General features: G+C 45.2%; 1 protein-coding gene across 6 annotated transcripts in view; it reads right to left on the minus strand.

Annotated features, from left to right (window-relative positions):
• The window catches only part of TRAF3 (TNF receptor associated factor 3), a 97,971-nt gene that overhangs the window by 29,900 nt on the left and 50,616 nt on the right, over positions 1-17,455 (minus strand). For 4 of the 6 annotated variants that reach the window (XM_084793498.1, XM_084793500.1, XM_084793499.1 and 1 more), the window contains 2 exons: positions 8,481-8,591; positions 1,173-1,431 (listed from right to left, as the gene is read on the minus strand). In XM_084793498.1, coding sequence (XP_084649624.1) covers positions 1,173-1,414 — 242 coding nt within the window. In that variant the 5' untranslated portion in view covers positions 1,415-1,431; positions 8,481-8,591. Of the gene's footprint in view, positions 1-1,172; positions 1,432-2,284; positions 2,443-3,601; positions 3,676-8,480; positions 8,592-17,455 lie in introns of all 6 variants that reach the window. The other 2 variants (XM_084793503.1, XM_084793502.1) reach the window with 2 other exon arrangements.

Genomic DNA, 17,455 nt, shown 5'->3' on the forward strand with positions numbered 1-17,455 from the left:
GCCATGGAAAATCTAGTTTAAATAGTAATTCACAGAAGAAAAAGAACCAAACTTTTAAACATGGTAATTTTTCAAAAGGAAGCTATTACATTCAATAGCTCAGTCCCATTGGAAAAAATTAAAGAACATGAAAGTGACATGTCCTACTGGTGGCACTCTGCTTCTCAGAGAGGAGTCTTTTGGAAGGAGCACTCACAGGTACTAAAGGCCTTCTGATACTCTGGTCTTGGGCTACAGAAAAGCTCACTATGTACAAAAATGCTAATGGCACCTCCACAGGGAAGCTGTCTCCATCCTCTAGGTACCCCACTATAGGCCTCTCTGGAGCCCAACTGGTTTCCCTGTCCTGTTTTATAGGAATTAGGTGAGCATACTGGGCCATCACCAAGTTCAACTTGGGTCCTTTCACCCTCAGCAGGAAAAACTAAGTGGGCTGTTTGGGTCCAGTGAGTGGGTGCAATGAGGGAATGGGGTACACAGGAGACTAGCTACTGGGTTGTGCCTTAGTCTCAGGCACCCAGCTGTGAGTAGTTGGTTGGGAGGAGAACTTGGTGGCCTTCTCAAACTAATGTGTCTGAGGGTACTGATGGTGCAGGATGCCCTGTGGTGATCAAGTGCCAAACACAATGCCTGGCAAATACACAAAGCTGCAGCTTGAAGTTTTCCCCTGGTCAATTCAACTTCTGTCCTCCAACGGCAGCTTGCCCCCGTTACTTTACCACAGCAACCCATAGGCTCATGGGCTTCCAGGGTCTTGGTATAAGCTCTGTGTGTACCCCCTAGGCAAGCATGCAGGCTTGCACCTGTTTTGTTCTGCATGTGACCCCGACCTTCCTCTACCCTGGTCCAGTGGCACCCTTCTATTTTAAGGACTTATGATCATTTAACATTACCACCATAAAACATAAACTTCCTGCACAGATGGGAGACATAGAGGCTTTATGGACAGAGTGCTGACACCACTGAGACTTCAGGGAGAAGCCGGGGGAATGGGATGTAAGGTAGGCAGGGCAAGGTACAGAGGCCTCAGAAAACTCAGCCATGAGACTTGCCTGAGTTTTCCTAAAGCCCTCCCAAGCTGGACTTAAAAACATTTAAAGTCTTGAGAGAGACAGGCACAGATGGGCACAGCTGCCCTGGCCAGGCAGCCTGAAGCTGTGTGCAGCACCCACCTGAGCAGGGCAGCCATGCAGCTCTCACAGAACCTGTGCCCACACTCAGTCTGCTTCGGGTTGCACAGCACCAGGCGGCACTTCTCACACTTGTACTTGTCCTCCACTGTCCTCACGAACTTCTCCTTGTAGCCTCCTTGCTCTGGCACAAGCACCGACCCAGCACTGCGATCAGGCTGCAGCTTTAGGGGCGGGTTGGGCTGCAGTGCGCCAGAAGCATCCATCTTTTTGCTTGAATCCATCTTAGGGAAGAGAGATTCTGCCAGGAGAAAAGAACGACGAGTGTAGGTCATCCCCTCGCCCCTTGAGAAGGCCTAAGAAACATGGCTGAGAAAAGCAAAAGTACTCTTGGTATTTAGACAATGCACCAGAGTCCTCCCCAGCCTTAATCTGCCATGGGGTAAGACAAGACCAAGTCACTTCCTTCTTTTTACTTTATCCAGATGGTATTGTTAATACTGCTGTTCAAAATACTTCCTGAAAAATACACTTGGTAAATTGTATTTCCAAGATTCTTTAAAATACACATAGTATTTTTCTGTGCCAAAGCTTCATTCACACCATTTGGCTAAAGCAACAGCCATTGTTGTTAATATTTATTTTGATTTTAATTGTGTGCATGTGTATGTGTGTGAGCTCTTTCAAAAGTTACCAGCTCCCTTTTAAATAATGCACTTGTGTGATTTACTTTTGCTACTTAAAAAATGTCTAGGTTTAGCCGGGCATGGTGGCGTAGCCTTTAATCCGAGCACTTGGGAGGCAGAGGCAGGCGGATCGCTGTGAGTTCAAGGCCAGCCTGATCTACAAAGTGAGTCCAGGACAGTCAAGGCTACACAGAGAAACCCTGTCTCGAAAAACCAAAAAAAAAAAAAAAGTCTAGGTTTGACTGGGCATGTATTTAGTTCAATTGGTAGAGAGCTGGCCTGGATCTGATCCCTAGTATCAAATAAAATGGGTCATGGTGGCATGCATGATCATGAGTTCAAGGTCAGCCTCACCTACACAGTGAGTGTGAGGCCAGTTTGGGATCCATGAGAACCATCTCATAAAAACAAAACCCTCCAAACCAAACAGGACAGATCCTTTGAACCCACAGTATCCAGAGCACCCACCTCCAGGAGTCGCCTCACTTCTCCTGTCAGTGTGGGACTCAGAGCTATGAACCAGGACCAGACGTGAGGACAAGTGCTCACTCAGGAGACAGCGGGGGCAGAGCCGAGTCCTGCGCTCGCCTTAAGCCTTGCTTATGTACTGCTTTCTGCCGCTCTTTCTGAGGTGCAAGGAACAAAGGCAGCAGAAAGAGGGTAGGGCCACTGGGCCTGGTTTGGGCATTCGAAACCCTAAAGCTCACCCTCAGTGACATACTTCCGCCAACCCCTGTCTCAAAACAAAACACCACCACCAAACCTGGGGTGCAGACATGGCTGAACGGTTAATAGCCCACGCCACTCTCCAGAGGCTCAATTCCCGGCACCCATATGGCAGCTCCCAACCATCTGTAACTCCATCTGGTTCCAGGGATCTGATGCTCTCTTCTGGCCTCCTTGGGTATCAGGCATGCACATACCACAGACGAACGTTCAGACAAAACATTCATACACATGAACTTTTTTCCTTTTTCTTTTTTTGCCCCCAAGACAGGATTTCTTGGCTGTCCTGGACTCTGAGCTTTGTAGACCAGGCTGGCTTCAAACTTACAGAGATCTACCTGCCTCTGCCTCCCTGAGTGCTGGGATTATAAGCGTGCGCCACCACATCCGGCCATAAACATTAAAAAAAATTTTTTTAAAAGATTTTATTTATTTATTATTTATATAGCATTCTGGCCCCATGTGTGCCTGCACACTACAAGAGGGCACCAGATCTCCAGATCTCAGTATAGATGGTTGTGAGCCACCATGTGGTTGCTAGGAACTGAACTCAGGACCTTTGGAAGAACAGAGCTCTTAACCTTGAGCCATCTCTCCAGCCCCCCATAAACATTTTTAAAATAAAATAAAAATGTAAAAAAAACAATTAGCGCTGGCTAGATGCTCAGCAGGTAGAAGGACTTTGTGTCAAGTCTGACTACTGGCCTAGTGCCTGGGACTCACACAGCAGAAGAAAAGAACTGAGTCCTGCAAGTTGTACTGTGGCCTCCACACAAGTGCTATGAGGTCAAACACAAACATACATAATATATTAAACTTTAAGAAATCTTGATTAACAAAGTAGGAGATGGGACATCCAGGTGTGGCTCCCTCTGTGCACAGCTTGGTAAACACTGTTCACCACGGCCAACCTCAGGGAACGGTGAGCACACTGCCCCCGTGCCACACAGTAAAAGGTAAAGGTAGACATGAGTAGATAGTAGAAATTACCCACAAGAACTGACCCACGGCGTGTACACTGGACATAGAGAATCAAAGGACAAGGGGCAGGAGGACTACTGGCAGGGGCTGTGGAGCACGGGTTCTGGGGACAGCTGACTCCAGACAGTGGTCACCACAACCTTCTCTTGATCCTGGGTGGGGACAACACCTACGAGTTCAGTACCCGAAATGACTTAAGTTCAAAGACTTCTAGACAGAAAACCTTTAGTAAAAATTAAGTCTCTATAGTTAGCTTCATATTTCTAAAATGTCTGTCACGAGGTCATCCTCAGGGATCTCCCGCATCCCGCCTGTAGACCCCGCACTATCATCAGAAAAAACAGCAAAACCAGTCTTTGGAATCTCTCCAAACAGAATAATGTGTAAACCTTTGATTAGATTTCATTATTGGATAGAAATACTTTTTTAAAATTAATTTATTCATATTACATCTAGATTGTTAGCCCGTCCCCTGTTTCCTCCCATTCCTCCCACTTCCCCCCTTCTCCCCTCCCCTATGTCTTGGATAGAAATACTTTGATTTCAATAGTGTTTGCATGGCTATAGACATAGCATGCCTCTGTCCTAAAATTTAGATTTAGCAACTATAAGCTAAGGAAATTCTATATTTATAATTGCATTGAAGAAAAAGTATGCTGTTTCAGTCAAATGTACTAACGACAGCATTTGAGGCAACTTTTACAGTTTTGTCAACTAAAGTGTAACAGCCTGAACTGGGGAAACACCATAGAGTTTCCAATGCCTAGAAACTGAACACATACAAATCTGGGTGATGATGGAATCTGAGGTCTTTGCTGACACCTCCCCTTCCATCATCAGGAAATCAAGTGGTAAACTGTTACATTAAAAATGTATCGGTCTATGATGCTAATAAATGACACAGAGTCTGAAGAAGACACAGAGTCTAAAGCATACTTTTAGGCTGTCAGCTCTACGCTGGGCAAAATCTAAACTGATGCAAATCTATTCCTACACTATGGTAAACAAACTACTCTAAACTGATAAATACATATACTCCAAGCATTAGCCACTAAGATGCTCGTCTGGCCATGCTCCCCATGCTCCCCTTTGTCTTCCTACCAGTCAACCATCTCTCCTTCACCCCAACTGACAAACCTCCTCTTCCTCTCCCCAGCAAGGCCCACCTTCTACTTCCTGTCCTTCTGCCCAGCTGATTGGCTAAACAGCGCTTTATTGACGGTTGATACATCCACTCAGCATTCCTCCACAAAACAAAACAAAACAACCAAAACACTGGTTTGCTTCCAATACATGAAGAGCTAGCTTCTGCTGAACAGAAGTGATGGTTACCCAGGCAAGGGCTTACAGTGAAGGGGTCTGCATGGCTCGGACAAGCACTGACCCTGAAGAGGGATCAAGGCCAGTGGTGAGCAGAAGCAGCAGCCCTGGAGTCCATGTCCTGCGATAGCTACGGACTCCAGTTGCAGAACTGGAACTCTGTGCTGTCCTTCAAGCAGACCTGCTGCTCTATTCTTCACCCTCTGCTGTATCTTCATATTTCATGTACTTCCTGTATCTGACCCCCTTATTTTATCCAACACAAGATGTCTCCAGTCCTCTTAGGACACGGTGCCTCGTTTCCAGTCAGCTGCCGTGTGCCTTACACACGGGACGCAGCAGAATGCATGGTACCTCCCCACTTCCTCTACCTTCACCATTAAGGTCTCTACTCCTGTGATTTGACTACACTTTAATTTTGGAGCTTAGAAACTAGAAACAAAAGTACATCTGCTGGCAAAAGAGTGTTCCAAAAAACTGGAAAGCCCGGGGAAAACCAAAAAAGGGAAGCATCAGATAAACAAAGAAAATGGCTCCTGCCAGCAAGAAGGGCTAAACCAGCATTCATGCAGAGGACAAGCTTAACATCCAGGCCAGCAGGGAAGCAGTGCCATCCTGTGAGGCCAGTGATGGGGGAGGGAGGCTGGTGGGCGCTGACAGTGAAGACACCTCCTGGAAACCTGGTGCGCATGGGCTTTCCCACACACAGCAGCTCCCCCATGATCCTACAGGAGGCGACCACGCAAACCAGTGAGCAGGGCAAGAACACCTATGGTGTAGTTATGATCTGACCAAAGCAACTCATGGAAGGGTTTACTTTAATTCACAGTTGGAGACGGCAAGGAATGGGGGAGATTTCCCTGCCAGGCTCCCTTTGTTTACTTTGCACACCTTGTAGGAAAGTGTCCAGGCCCCTGCTGAGGAGCTCCAGCAGCAGCCAGGCTGGGCAGCTTCAAGTTTTGCCCCAGGGCTCCCCTACATCTAACCCTGTGCAGCCTTTTCAGATCTCCAGCTTCTTTGGTGCCACACCCTGTGGTCCCTGAAAGGGGAGCTCTGGTTTTCAGCCTGTGCTGCCGGCCTCTCTACACCTCCGGACAGCAACACCTCAGGACTCCAGAGCACCTGAGGCTAAATCTCCACAGCCCTGGGGCCTGAGATCAGACGCCTGGAGAAACTTGAGAAGCTCACACCAGCGAGAAGGCAGCAGCACCTGAGGCCTCAGTTATGGCTGCTGCTGACACAGAACTAAGGGGGAGGGAGGCGTGTTGAACTGGAGCTAGTCTGTGAGCTCCAACGGCACCATCTTTGTGACAACAGTCTATAAACTAGCCATTCTTCCAAGGCTGGGAGCTTTACATGGTCTGACTCTGCCAGGCAGGGACCAGAACTAGAAATCTGACCCCTTAGTATGAGTTCATAGTTTAGTTAAGGAAAGTTGTTTTGTTTAGAGTTCAAGTCTGAGTAAACCCCTTAGGGCACGAGTTAATAGGCCTTCCCCCACACCTCTCTAACTGTCCCAACAGCCATTCCCAGCCCCCCCCCACCCCAGTGGGGTCTCTCCCAGATTTAGGTGAATTTTAGGTGAAAAGGCTGAACAAAACCCACCAATCCCTAAGCTTCCCCCAAGCTCAGGACTTGAAATCTCACCAATCCTCATTCTGGCAATCTCTGTCCTAGAAATCTCTGCCTCCTAAAAATCCTATATAAAGGCTGTGTTTGCCGAGTTCTCTGCTGTCTTCTCCTGGGAGCAGAGGCAGTCACTCCTGGCCTTGTCCCCCCAATAAGAGATTTATTGCCTGGTGTGACTCTCTCACTGGAAGAAGCAATGAAGAAGAAAAGAACAGAAGAAACGAAGGAGCTAGGCTCAGGTTCCAAAGCTCCTCAGCACCTCAGGAATTCAGGTGACTCTCCCGTGGGAGCTGCAATGTCTCTGCTGAGAAGGCCCCCTTCCAGAGCTGTGTGGCTCCTGGGCTCCCGTGTGTCAGGGCTGTGTGGCTCCTGGGCTCCTGTGTGTCAGGGCTGTGTGGCTCCTGGGCTCCCGTGTGTCAGGGCTGTGTGGCTCCTGGGCTCCCCTGTGTCAGGGCTGTGTGGCTCCTGGGCTCCCCTGTGTCAGGGCTGTGTGGCTCCTGGGCTCCTGTGTGTCAGGGCTGTGTGGCTCCTGGGCTCCCCTGTGTCAGGGCTGTGTGGCTCCTGGGCTCCCGTGTGTCAGGGCTGTGTGGCTCCTGGGCTCCCCTCTTTCAGGGCTGTGTGGCTCCTGGGCTCCCCTGTGTCAGGGCTGTGTGGCTCCTGGGCTCCCGTGTGTCAGGGCTGTGTGGCTCCTGGGCTCCCCTGTGTCACGGCTGTGTGGCTCCTGGGCTCCCCTGTGTCACGGCTGTGTGGCTCCTGGGCTCCCGTGTGTCAGGGCTGTGTGGCTCCTGGGCTCCTTTCCCTTTCCGGGACACACCTTTCACTCTATCAGGAAGGCAGCTGATCACACTCCATCAGCAGTCAGTAAGCAGAGAGATAAGTGCTGGTGCTTAGCTCTTTCCTTTTAATTTACTCTACTACCTCAGCCCTTGAAATAATGCAGTCTGAACACATGGTAGGCTTCCTTCTCAAGTAAACCTTTTTGGAAATAACCTTCATAAATACATCCAGAGGTGTGTTTTCATGGTGATTCTAAATTCAGTCAACTGTTTAAATAGAGAATGAGAGATACAGACCAACTCACCCAAACTGACAGGAGCAAAGAGCTAAATTATAGAGAAGAGCTTACAACTGTAATAGTAGCTGGCAACTCTACGTTACTCCTTGATTTGTACAATTTGGGTTTTTAAAAAGATTTATTTAATTTTAGTTTTTACATATGACTGTTTTATCTCACCTATATGTGTACCACATGCATGGTACTCCGGGAGCCAGGAGCACTGGGCTCCCTGGAACTGGAGTGATAGGTGATTGGTAACTAAATGTTGGTGCTGGGAACCAAAGCCAGGTGTTCTGCAAAAACACTAGGTGTTCTTAGCTGCTGAACTCTCTCCAGCCCGACAATTTAGGAGTGTTATAGCGCTGCTCAACCCTCTTAGATGCAGGCCTATAGCTTTCCCGGCCAATAGCTGGAGCCCTGCCATCTGGACAGAGAAGCAGCAGTGTGACTCTGCAGGCCTCCAATAGCAGGCAGCACCTCTTCAGGGCAGGCTCTGCCTGTGTAGCAGAAAGGGAGTGGAAGGCGGGGGCGGTAGGCTGTAATTTCCTTTCCTAGAGTGTTAATTTTACAGAAAAATGGATACAAAGAGCAAAAACCATTGCCATATTAAGGAGGAGGCACTTACAGTATTTAACTTTAGAATAGAATGTGGCGTTCCAGCCAATGGTTTTCACATCGCCTTCCACTCTCCATCAGACTCCCCATTTCTTTTCTTTTTTTGTTTTTTCCAGACTGGGTTTCTCTGTGTAGCCTTGGCTGTCCTGGACTCACTTTGTAGACCAGGCTGGCCTCAAACTCACAACAATCCTCCTGCCTCTGCCTCCTCAGTGCTGGGATTAAAGGTGTGGCCCACCACTGCCCAGCTTTGAACTAGATTATTTTTATACGAAGCAAAAAAGGTAAGCGCTTAAGAAAGAAGCCTGGCTGTACTGAAAATTCCTAGCGGCATACCTGTGTCATCCGCTGTAAGGAGGTCCAGGGAAGCTCAGGCGTGAGGGGGAAGCTTCCGCAAAGCCGTCGGAGCAGTGCCAGGCTTACCCTTCAGTAACGGGGACCCTGTACCTGGGAATCAAGAGGAAGGCCTGGTCAGCTCTCATTTGGAAAATGTAAAGCTTCAAAAACAGAATTTCAAAGCATACATTTTTATAAAACGACGAAGTTCAATAAGTATTTTTAATCATTCTCTATGCATATGTACTATAATTTTCTACACTTTAAAAATCACAGCATGCATTATAAAATCTGATTCTTTTTTCCTTTAAATCTCTTTTATGCTAAACTATTACAGACAGCAAAGTTCCAAGAACATTCATACAGTGTTGCCATGGTTACTACACAGAAAGCCTCGCTACAACCCTAGGCAAGTAATGGAATGCTGCCAAGAACTGCAGACCCTGAGTGCCTTGCTCTGATCTCAATGCTTCTGCCCCTCTAAACAACCACCTTCGCTTCCATGGTTGTGTTTCTTTGCTTTTCTTAATACAGTTAAAACCCAGCTAAACAACCCTAGCACATATTGGATTTTCTTTCTTTATTTTTGCTTGCTTCTTACTTTTATATAAATAGAATCATATTCTGTGTATGTACACCCGGCTGGTCTCAATCTTAAAGAGATCTACTTGTCTCTGCTTCCCACCTGCTGAAATTAAAGGCCACTGGGACTAAAAGCCGCCACCCCTGGCAGTGGCGCACATCTTATTATTTAGCCTTTTGTTGATCAACACTGTTGTTGCTGTAGCTATGATTTTTTCCCCCAATATCATGTAATACTGGAGAATAAGTACAAGACGTGGCCAGCTAGTCTTTGGTCCAAAGTTCCTGCTCCAGAGAAAGTATAAACCTCATAAGATCTTTCTTCTACATCTACCGCAAACACATAGGAACAAATTTCTCTGATGTACACATAATTAGAAGTATAGTGGACATTTTGGTTTCTTTAAAAACTCAGTTATGTTATGTAAATATGCTTTTTTTTTTAAATCCCAAGTGTACGATATAAAGCCGCTTTTAGTTTGTCCACAGCTGTTAGCTACAATTGCCTTGTGAGAGCTTGGAGAGGGGTCTGATCTTTGCCAGCTGCAGAGAGTTTAATTCTGAGGACTCTGAGAGGGTATAAACACCAGGGCACTGAGAGGAAGAGGAGTCGGAGGAGGAGGAAGGAGGCTGCGAGAGAAAGAGGAGTCGGGGGAGGAGGAAGGAGGCTGCTGCTCCCCATACTGCTGCTCGTTCATCCTGTTGGTGGTTTGCTGGACTGCTAGATATCATGACAACCGAGACTGCTATTTCCCAAAGAAGCGGGCAAGCCTAACCAGCTGGAAGTAGTAGAGACCTACAACCCTCTCCTCACTAACGTTCTTTCTCTCCTAGTGTTGGGGTGTTGGAAGGGATTAGGGTGGATAAGGGCTGGAAGGGAGGTAGAGGCATAAGAAACGCCAATAACACAGATGAAAAGCACCTACACAGAAGAGCGACTCCTGTCTCAGGCAAGTGTGCGATTCCACACCTACAGAAAGGCAAGTACTTCTCAAAGCAGCTGTAATTCGCACTCCTAGAAGGAGGACCTGAGAGTATTCCTGTTGCTCACTTTCCAGCAGAGCTGACTGGTGTGAACCCTTCTAACTAAGCAGCTGCATAATGGTACCCTTATCAATATTTAATGCAAAGTTTAGGTTATTTTGAATAAATTTTATAAAAACTTACATCTGATGATCACTGCACAGAAATTTAATTCTGCAACTAAGCATCTGCTCAAGTTCTTACACCCCAGTTTATCAACAAATGTAACTTCCCACCCTGAGCCCACTCTGAACACCAGCTTCTAAGCTCTGTGCCCACAGAATCACACTGATCTGGGCTTGCCTTATCAGTGTCAGTCCACTCTTTGAACATGGCCTAAGAAAGCGTATGGAGTTTTTACTAAAGAGACTTTCCCATACAACTTGAATATAGTATAAAGAAGGCTGCAGCTGACAATGTTATCAGCCAACCCTGACTTGAGAACAAAGCAAACTCAGGAGGCTATGCAGGAAAGCCCTAGCCTGGCTGCAGTACCCACAGGAGGCCTCCCGGATGCTTCCAACCGGCAACACACACTTTTAAACTAGTGTACCTAAATTATTTTCTAGCTTCCACTAATTTTTTAAAAGATGGTATTATTTTATATATATGAGTGCTCTATTTGCATGTATACTTACATGCCAGAAGAGGGCATTAGATCACATTATAGATGGTTGTGAGCCACCATGTGGTTACTGGGAATTGAACCTGCGTCCTCTGGAAAAGCAACCAGTGCTCTTAACTACTGAGCCATCTCTCTAGTGCTCCCCCACCCCCCCACCCAGCCCCACTAATGTTCTTTAACCATGAATTATACGAAGAGTTTTGTTTTTTGGTTTTTTTTCTTGAAATGAGTCTTACTATGTAGCCCTCGCTTGTCTAGAATTTACTATGCAGATCAAACTGGTCTGAGACTTGCAGCAATCCTCTCCTCCTGCTTTCCCGAGTACCAGTATGACAGATGTGTACCATCATGCCCAATTAAAGTTTGTTTTTAAACTCTTAATATATTACTATTACCTTTTTACTACTGATTTACAACTTAATTCCATAAAGGTCATATATTACAATCTGTATTTGAAATGTACTGAGACTGATTTGAACTGACAGACTGGCCAATTAAAACAAAACACTTTGCATATCTGAAAGATAACTATGGTGCTTTTTAAAAAAGATATATATGTAACATCAAACCAGATTTAGACGCTAGTTACAATTACTTTTTTATTTGATTGTTCCATCAATTATAGCAATGTGCAAAAACTGGAAAGCTTATTAAACCCCCAATACTTCCTTAGCCTTCTGGCACACAGGTACATGCCCAGCCACAGTCCTGCTGGCTCATGAGCCAAGTTCTGCTAAAGAACTGCAAGCATACAAAGCAAGTCCAGGACAGCCAAGGCTACACAGGGAAACCCTGTCTCGAAAAAAAAAAAAAAGAAAGAAAGAAAGAAAGAAAGAAAGAAAGAAAGAAAAGAACAAGCATAAGCACTGTGTGCCACTTTCAGGTCTGGCCTAACCCACGGAGATGTTCTCGGCTTTCTCCCCTGGGTGAGACGATCCTGCAGAGTGTGCCAACGTGCTGGCTGCTGGGAGGCTCCGGGTAAAGAAGGCACCTGCCATGCAAGCCTGGTGACCTGAGCGTGACCCCTGGAGCCTATGCAAAGGCCGAAGGAGAGAAACAAATCCAAAGATGTCTTCATACCACATGCTTTCTGTGGCACACACACACACACACACACACACACACACACACGATAAAATAAATGTTAGATTAAAAAAAATAAAAGAAAAACCTTGAATCCCTAAATTACCATGTGTAAAGAGATCTGCTGACTAAGGCAGGCTGTTGAGGACCTCTACAGGACAGGAAATGGACGCATTACTAAGCTGCTGAGACGTGTGGCACCCTCCACAGTACTGCCGAGGTGGGCATCTTACCTCGCTTTCTACAGCTGTGCATCTGGCTATGTAGATTTGATTTGCCAAATGTATGGGGGATTTTTTTGTGCTTTACAGTTTCTGTCATGGAAGTTTGTCTTCACTATGTCTTGTCTGGCCTTGTAATTAGGATGGTGCCAAATTTGCAGAATTTATTAGAAAATATTTTCTATTCTATTTTTTGAAAAAAGCTTTTGCCAGTTAATATTTTTCTCTTATTTTTAGATTTGCATTATGTTTATAAATGTTTTGCCTGCTTGTATGTACGGGTACTATGTGGACGCCTGGTGCCTGCAGACATCTGAGGAGGACACTGACCCCCAGAACTGAAGTTACAGATGGCCACGAGCCACCTGTTAGAACCGGAACCAACTGTTTTCTGCAAGAGCAACAGGTGCTCTTGGCTGAACCAACTCTTCAGCCCCAACATTCTTTTCTATTAAATATTTTGTATAATCTACCAGTAAAATATAGTGTACATAGTATTCTTTCAGGCATTCTAAATACAATTAAATTCTCTTTAAGACAATTTAAATTACACTTATTTAGTGTATGTGTGTGGATGGAGTCAGAAGACAGAGTTGGTCGTCTGCTTCCACCGTGTGCGTCCTGGAGGCTGAGCTGCAGTGCTCAGGTCCGAGGTCCTTGGCCTTTCTCTGCTGTGCCATCTCACTAGCCCTAAGCACAAGCTTTTCAGTAAGTATACAGATTATGTGTCTTTTCTTGCATAAGACTCAGCAACTGTTCATTTGTCAAACTATTGGCATAAAAATAATCTTTATTCTCATCCTTTGGCATGTGATCTATAGTGGTGTCCCATTGTATATTTCTGATGTTGGCAATTCATGTTTTTTTTTTTTTTTATCCCTGAAGAAATATTTCCCTGGTATACTATGTATCTTCAGCTTTTCACAGTATGGAAGAAAATGCATGTATGGAGTTTATAAGATTTTATTTTTGTTTCACTGATGTTTTGTTTTTGAGACAGTCTCCATGTATCTTATACTGACATGGAGTCTGTGATCTTCCAGTCTCAACTCTCCCAACATTAGGATCAGAGGCATGTTCCACTATGCCTAGCTATGGAGGTTTTATACTGTGAAAATGTTTATTTTTCAACACAAATTTCATTTAATTTTAGTTTTTAAAAATATTACATTAAGAGCCAGGCAGTAGTGGCTCATACCTTTAATCTCAGTACTCAGGAGGAAGAGGTATGCGGATCTCTGTGAGTTCAAGGCCAGCCTGGTCTACAAAGAGAGTCCCAGGACAGCCAAGGTTACAGAAAGACTCTGTCTCAAAAAACCAAAAAGAAAAAAATTACATTAAAATAATAATTTTAATTACTACCATTTTTGGTGTTTCCTTCAATTCTATACTGTTTACTTCCCCTGGGCATGGCAGAGACCTAGTCCCTGTTATCCCCCACAGAGCAGGCAGCAGTCTCCAACAGTGCGTCTCCCACTAGGCAGAACCAATACCAGCAGCAGTTAGGAGGGTTTTCTTCCTAGTGATGGAGAGAAATGGAGAATGTTCCAATTTTTTGCAGCCAACAGTCACAAAAACACGTGCCTGTTCCTACCCTATCAAAGGCAATAATCAAATGGCTATAACTTTAGTTTTAAGAAGCACTTGGTAGACAGGACAGCACCACAACCATTAAGTAATGCTCACAAAGCACGGCTGCAGATAAAGACAGATGCGGTCAGGCGGTGTCTCAGCAGCATGTTAGCTCCTGCTCTACCGCCATGAGGAGACACCAGACTGCACACTCTTTTTTGTTTTGTTTTGTTTTTCAAGACATGGTTTCTCTGTGTAAAAGCTTGGCTGTCCTGGAACTCCCTTTGTAGACCAAGCTGGCCTCGAACTTACAGAGATCTGCCTGATTCTGAGTCTGTGCTGAGACTAAAGGTGTGCGCCACCATTCCCAGCTTGACTATGAAACTCTTAAAAGATTTAACAAAAGTGTGGTGGGTGGCTGACAGCTGTCCTCATCGTGGGGCGGGGAGGCAGACTGAGGCCGACTCTGACTGGGCCTAGCATGGGTCTTTAAAACCTCCAAGCCCACCCCGATGGCACACTTCTTCCAATAAGAAGTTCTTATAATCCTTTCAAATGTGCCACTCCCTGGGGGCCATTCTCAATAAACCACCAGAGGCAATAATTTACTTTAGAATATGAGAAACGGCAAGCAACTCTCTGAAGCACTGACATGAAGTCAACTTATTGATGATCTCAACGCCTGGTCTCATCAGTTCAATTACAAGCAAATGAACTGTCACACTTGCTGTCTTGGTTTTACAGAATAACTACTTCTAAAATCAGCCATCTCATTTCCCAAATATTCCCAACTCCTAATTCCACTGAATAAATATAAAGCACTTAGCAGGCAAAAGAAAAAAACAAGGTCATCTATCTACATAAAAACAAAGAAATAAAAAAAAAAGAACAAAGAAATTCACTAGGGAGGCAGAGGCAGGTGGATTGCTGTGGTCTACAGAGCAAGTATAGCTAAGGCTATACAAACAAACCCTGCTTTGAAAACTGAAACCAAAAAGAAAGAAAGAAAAAAAAAACCAAGGAATTCTTACCATTTGTAACATATTTTCTACATCATTCATTTCTTTTTTTAAAAGATTATTTATTTATTTATTTATTATTGTGTATACAGTGCTCTGCATGTACACCTGCAGCCCAGAAGAGGGCATCAGATCACATTATAGATGGCTGTGAGCCACCATGTGGTTGCTGGGAATTGAACTCATGACCTTTGGAAGAGCAGTCAGTGCTCTTAACCTCTGAGCCGCCTCTCCAGTTCTGTCGTTCATTTCTTTTCTAAAGTACAGTGCAAGAGATGTTTTCAAATATTCTGTCAACATTCCTTACACACACAAAAATAGCTATAATAAATTTTGTTTAAAAATATGGAGGGAAATGTTGAAGACAGGTTGGACAGTTATGAAGCAAGTCTAGGAAAGAGCCGGTGCACCGGGCATGCCTGGAAGACAGAAGGCACAAAAGGCGCTGTGGCCACAGCCAGCCCCACCTTTCACACGCAGGCTGGCAAGCAAGCCGGACAACAGCAGGAACCCAGCACCCACTACTTTTGAATGCCAACACTTTCTGCCTGGTCTAGCACTTAGAAGAAAACAGAACTTAAGAGGGCTGCTTATCAATCAGAACGTCAAAGGCTCTGGGGCAGGTTTTACTTGTTTTTCAAAATTACCTCTTCCTCTTCAGCTCTATGAATGCAAATGCAAGAGAAGAGGACTCGCTCAGGACACAAAAAGTCATTTACTGCAAGAAGGAGGAAGAAAATAGAAGTAATCAATAGTTTGAGAAACTAGAAAAGTTGGTCATGGAAAAAAGATTCCTTGGTTGCACCTAAAAAACCTGAGAAAATCTTAAAAAGGAAAGGGTTAACATAAACCTCACACCACCCTAATTTATCTGAGCGTCTCCCCATGTTGGAGACACTATGGAGAAGTGGACGAGGACAAAGGCCTTGTATTCACCAGCGGACAGGCTAAGCAGTGGACAGCCCAGTCTCCAGGCGTAAGACACGAAAACAGGACAGATGCACAATACACAGCACAGTGACTCCGATGCCACAGGGAAGGGCTTCCAAAGAGGACATGTATGCCATAATCTAAAATATATAGAGAGAAATCAACCATTTTCTCTAAATCCTTAGATTTGAAAATAGTACACAGGTAAATGGAGTAATAAAAGGCCAATGCTTGGGCTGTAGTGATGGCTCAGAGGTTAAGAGCACTGGCTGCTCTTCCAGAGGTCCTGAGTTCAATTCCCAGCAACCACATGGTGGCTCACAACCATCTATAATGAGATCTGGTGCCCTCTTCTGGTCTGCAGGTGTACATGCAGGCAGAGCACTATATACATAAATAATAAATCTTTTTTTAAAAAAGTCAATGTTTAAAAAGCATTGAGTATCTTATTTTATGAAGCATGTGTTTTATATCTGTATAGGGGTGTGTGTGTGTGTGTGTGTGTGTGTGTGTGTGTAAGTGCAGGCCAAGTACATAGTGATTCACAAGTGACTGTTCTCAGAGTATGGGGCAATGGCTCAATGGGTCAGACTGTTTGCTATGCCTGCATGAGAATCTGAGCTTGACTGAGTTTATCCACATAAAAAGTTGGGTGTGGCCAAATTTCACGTGGCTACATGTAGCCTTCTTTGTGCCATCTTCTTTGTGGCAGCAATGCTGGAGGGACCCAACATGGGACTCAGGACAGTGTGCCAACTCATCAATATTAGTGAGGGGCAGCAGGTGTCTGTTTTTTGAGACAAGGTCCCACTCTATAGCTTTGGCTGTCCTGGAACTCTGTGCAGACCAGGCTAATCTCCACCCGCCTTGTCCCAAATGCTGGGATTAAAGGTGTTCTTAAACAAATCGTGTATTAAAAACCTGTTCTAAGTTAATATTGCCAACAGAAGTTTAAATGAACAAATTTGAAAATAGGACACAAACTGTTTGAAAGATGACAGCTCTAGTGGTCACACTGACCAGGATGATGACAATGGTAGCAACACTACATCAAAAAGAGGGCAGCACCGTTGAGGAATCACAGGTTCTGAGATAAGGTCCCACACCAAGCACACCTCCTGAATTCTGGACAGTGGGACCTACAACTAGGTCTAAAGGAAGGAACATTCATGGGCTGTGGTGGTGCACACCTTTAATACCAGCACTCGGGAGGCAAAGGCAAGTGGATATTTGAGTTCGAGACCATTGTGGTCTATAAATCGAGTTCAAGGACATCCAGGGCTACACAGAGAAACCTTTCCTCAAGACAGACAGGTAAATAGATAGATAGATGGAAGGCAGGAAGCTAGGAAGGTGCATCCCTCTACAAGCAGCACATGGCCTTGGGCCAACCGGCCAGGCCAGGGGGTGCACACCAAGACCACCACCTGGACATGTGAAGTCGGGCAACTTTACATGGTGTAGCAAACTGGATATCACGTTAACACTTTCTTTCAAAATATTTTAACTCAGCCTGGTACAGAGACAAGCTTTTGATGCTATGGTAGATGCAGCTTAAAAAAATGACAATCCTGGACCAGGCAATGGTGGCGCACGCCTTTAATCCCAGCACTTGGGAGGCAGAGGCAGGTGGATCTCTGTAAATTTAAGGCCAACTTAGTCTTTAGAGCAAGTTCCAGGACAGCCAGGGCTACACAGAGAAACCCTGTCTCAAAACAAAACAAAACAAAACAACCAACAAAAGACAGTCCGAAGTCTGGTTCTCTGGTCTGTTGAGTCTCTGAATCTGAAAGACACAGACTACAGACTATAGAAACAAGCCTCAAAAGCAAATCTTCTCTGATTTCTTTGTCACTGCCTTTTCTCCCCTACAGTGACTCACAGAAACCACAAATTCTCTTCCCTGAGAGGCCACATAAA

This window comes from Acomys minous (genome assembly GCF_964271855.1).
Source record: "Acomys minous genome assembly, chromosome: 8".
In the NCBI taxonomy this organism is placed as follows: domain Eukaryota; kingdom Metazoa; phylum Chordata; class Mammalia; order Rodentia; family Muridae; genus Acomys; species Acomys minous.